Genomic DNA, 2,810 nt, shown 5'->3' with positions numbered 1-2,810 from the left:
AACATCAGACACATGCATATATATATATATATATATATATGTAAAATTATGAAACATATCAGACATAAGCGTGTTGCTAAATTAATCCCATAACTCCCTAATAATAAAAGACTACACACAAATATTAGGTAAAAGTCCATTTTTTAATCAATTTAAGATTTCTAATTTACATTATTTGGTATTTAAGAAATTATACTTTCTTAAATTGTATCATTATATTTTATTTCATTTTCTTTATTATATAATAAAAAATTATCAGACATCATATATATATATATATATATATATACAACATCACAGACACATGCATATATATATATATATATATATATGTAAAATTATGAAACATATCAGACATAAGCGTGTTGCTAAATTAATCCCATAACTCCCTAATAATAAAAGACTACACACAAATATTAGGTAAAAGTCCATTTTTAAATCAATTTAAGATTTCTAATTTACATTATTTGGTATTTAAGAAATTATACTTTCTTAAATTGTATCATTATATTTTATTTCATTTTCTTTATTATATAATAAATGATTATAATCAACACCTCTCTAATTTCACCTGTCATCTGGGAGGGATTATTACACTGAGCTTTTGCATTGTGTAATGGGAATGTCTTCCTCAATTTTCGCAAAAGACCTTAGAAGGGAGTATGATTATTATATTAGATCAGTCCTGACCTACTGACCTCTTGACCTAATTGACTGCAGTCATGGACCTCTGATGTGATCTTTGTGTGTTTGTGTGGGTTTCAGCTTACCACCATCCCCGTCTTGAGGAGCAGGTAGTGCACGGTCTGTGTGACGTCGGCTGCGTGTATCAGGTTGTGGTAGGGGTTTTTATGTTTGCTGTAACCCACTTCAAGAGCCTCCACAAATGAGACGAGTGCTGAGACGGTGATCTGTCAGAGACACAGTGTTAATAATAACTCTGAAAAAGACTCACTTCGACAAGAGCTGTTTTCACCTTGAAGCGGCTGATGAGGTCGTATCGGGTGAGGAGCTCGTAAAAGATGAATTTGAGTGCGTGGTCACCGCTCGACTCGTTCAGAGCAAATACATCAAAAGACCACTTATCCACATTCTGAGAAGAAGAAACACAGAAACAAACTCAGATACAGCACACAGATGTTGAGTGAACTGTTCCTTTAAGAGTAAATAATATTTTGGGCACTTTCATGTCCCTACATTTTAACCTTTTCTTTTTTGTTACATTAAAACTGCCTTGGAAACGTTGAATTATTCCTTCATTTATATTTTCAAGTGCTTTTATGTATATTTTGTATTGTTTTACCCTTGTCTCAAGCCCGATTTTCGATCTTAAACTATGAAAATCCATCATAAAACATTTATTGTGAAAAAGATTAATCACTATTAAACAAATTATGATAGTCTCTCAGAGGTGCGGGTCATTTCCACGATGAAAACACAATTTTGCCTCTAATAAAGTTTTATGAAAGTGTGGTGTACTTGTTTTATCTGGAAGAAAAAGTGTGCGTGAAGAGCTTGACATGAAATGAGACGTGTGAGGTGTGGTGTCAAAAATGGTATAATTAATGAACATTTTTTTTCCCCGTTAGTTTTTCAAAGTTGATCATATTATTATAATAAAATTATATAAAATTATTAGAATACAAAATGAAATCAATACATAATATACAATAATTACAAAATAAATAAATAATAAAATTAAATAATTGTATTAATATTTTTATCAGTATAGTTTTGTTTTACTATTTTTTTATTCATTTTAATAATTTAACTTACATTTAATCATTTTAATTAATTTTTACTTAATTTTAATAAAAATTAATTAATAAATTAATAAAAAATTTATTGTTTTTATTAATATATATATATATCAAATAATTAATAAAAAAATAAAAAAAAGAATTAAAAAGAATTAATAATACAATTATTATATGACAAAAATGTATGAATTAATGAATAAATAAATAAATACATACATACATAAATACACACATAAATTGATTTTTGTGTGTCATTTCCAATCAAGCTGTAATTTTGTCATAATAGACAAGAAATGTGAAAACATATTTTTTTGTATTTAGGATACAGAAATTGCTAGCTATGAATATACCTTTAGCAAGAGAAAGGACTTAGCCATTTTTCATTTTCAATTTAATTCCACCACAGAATGCTATTATACACAATACATCATCTGAGATATGGTGGAAATGTTCTTGACTTTCAGGGGAAAATGACAAAAATGACCGAAATCCTCCGTGATGCATGTATATCTACTGTTGGGCACTGTTAGTGAACAAATAAAAAGTACATGAAAAAGTATGTGACTCAAGTGAAAAAGTATATTTTAAAAGTTTTTTTTTTCTGAAGTGCACATGACCAAAAGTAGCCAGAGTTGAAGAAACACCCCTTTGTTTTAATTTTAATTTTTTTTGTGTGTGTGATACTTGAAGAGCAAAACAATGAGAAAGAAGTTAAGAGATAAAACAATGTCTGTTTCTTTGAATGGAAGAGTGTGTGTGTTTTACCTTAAGCACTGCTATGACAGACGGAGGGTAACTCAGTCCCACCATGTTAGAGGTTCGCCGGTACATTCTGTTAGAAAGAGATAAAAACATCTCAACAAGTAAAAGCGGCAGCACAGACCACAGACTCTCCAAACACAATGCCCTAATCTTCACCTACAAACCCCAGAACATCAAATGCAGAGGACAACCTGTACTTTCTTTAAGGAAATGCTTTGTCAAAGCAATGTATTTGTGCAGTGTTGCCTGAAATGCATTAGAATTTAATGAAATGTTGCTAACGGATGA

The 2,810-nt window shown here is 29.7% G+C and overlaps 1 protein-coding gene across 3 annotated transcripts in view; it reads right to left on the bottom strand.

Annotated features, from left to right (window-relative positions):
- Window positions 1–2,810, bottom strand: part of LOC107757825 (calcium/calmodulin-dependent 3',5'-cyclic nucleotide phosphodiesterase 1C-like) — a 53,121-nt gene that overhangs the window by 14,027 nt on the left and 36,284 nt on the right. For all 3 annotated transcript variants that reach the window (XM_016575413.1, XM_016575412.1, XM_016575414.1), the window contains exons 5-7: window positions 2,526–2,592; window positions 977–1,093; window positions 771–911 (exon numbers count right to left, since the gene is read on the bottom strand). In XM_016575413.1, the coding sequence (XP_016430899.1) occupies window positions 771–911; window positions 977–1,093; window positions 2,526–2,592 (325 nt within the window). The remainder of the gene's footprint in view (window positions 1–770; window positions 912–976; window positions 1,094–2,525; window positions 2,593–2,810) is intronic.

This window comes from Sinocyclocheilus rhinocerous, unplaced genomic scaffold, assembly GCF_001515625.1.
Source record: "Sinocyclocheilus rhinocerous isolate Xijiao unplaced genomic scaffold, SAMN03320098_v1.1 scaffold112, whole genome shotgun sequence".
Classification (NCBI taxonomy): Eukaryota; Metazoa; Chordata; class Actinopteri; order Cypriniformes; family Cyprinidae; genus Sinocyclocheilus; species Sinocyclocheilus rhinocerous.
Note: the sequence above shows the minus strand (reverse complement) of the source record. Positions and strands in the feature narration are given on the sequence as shown.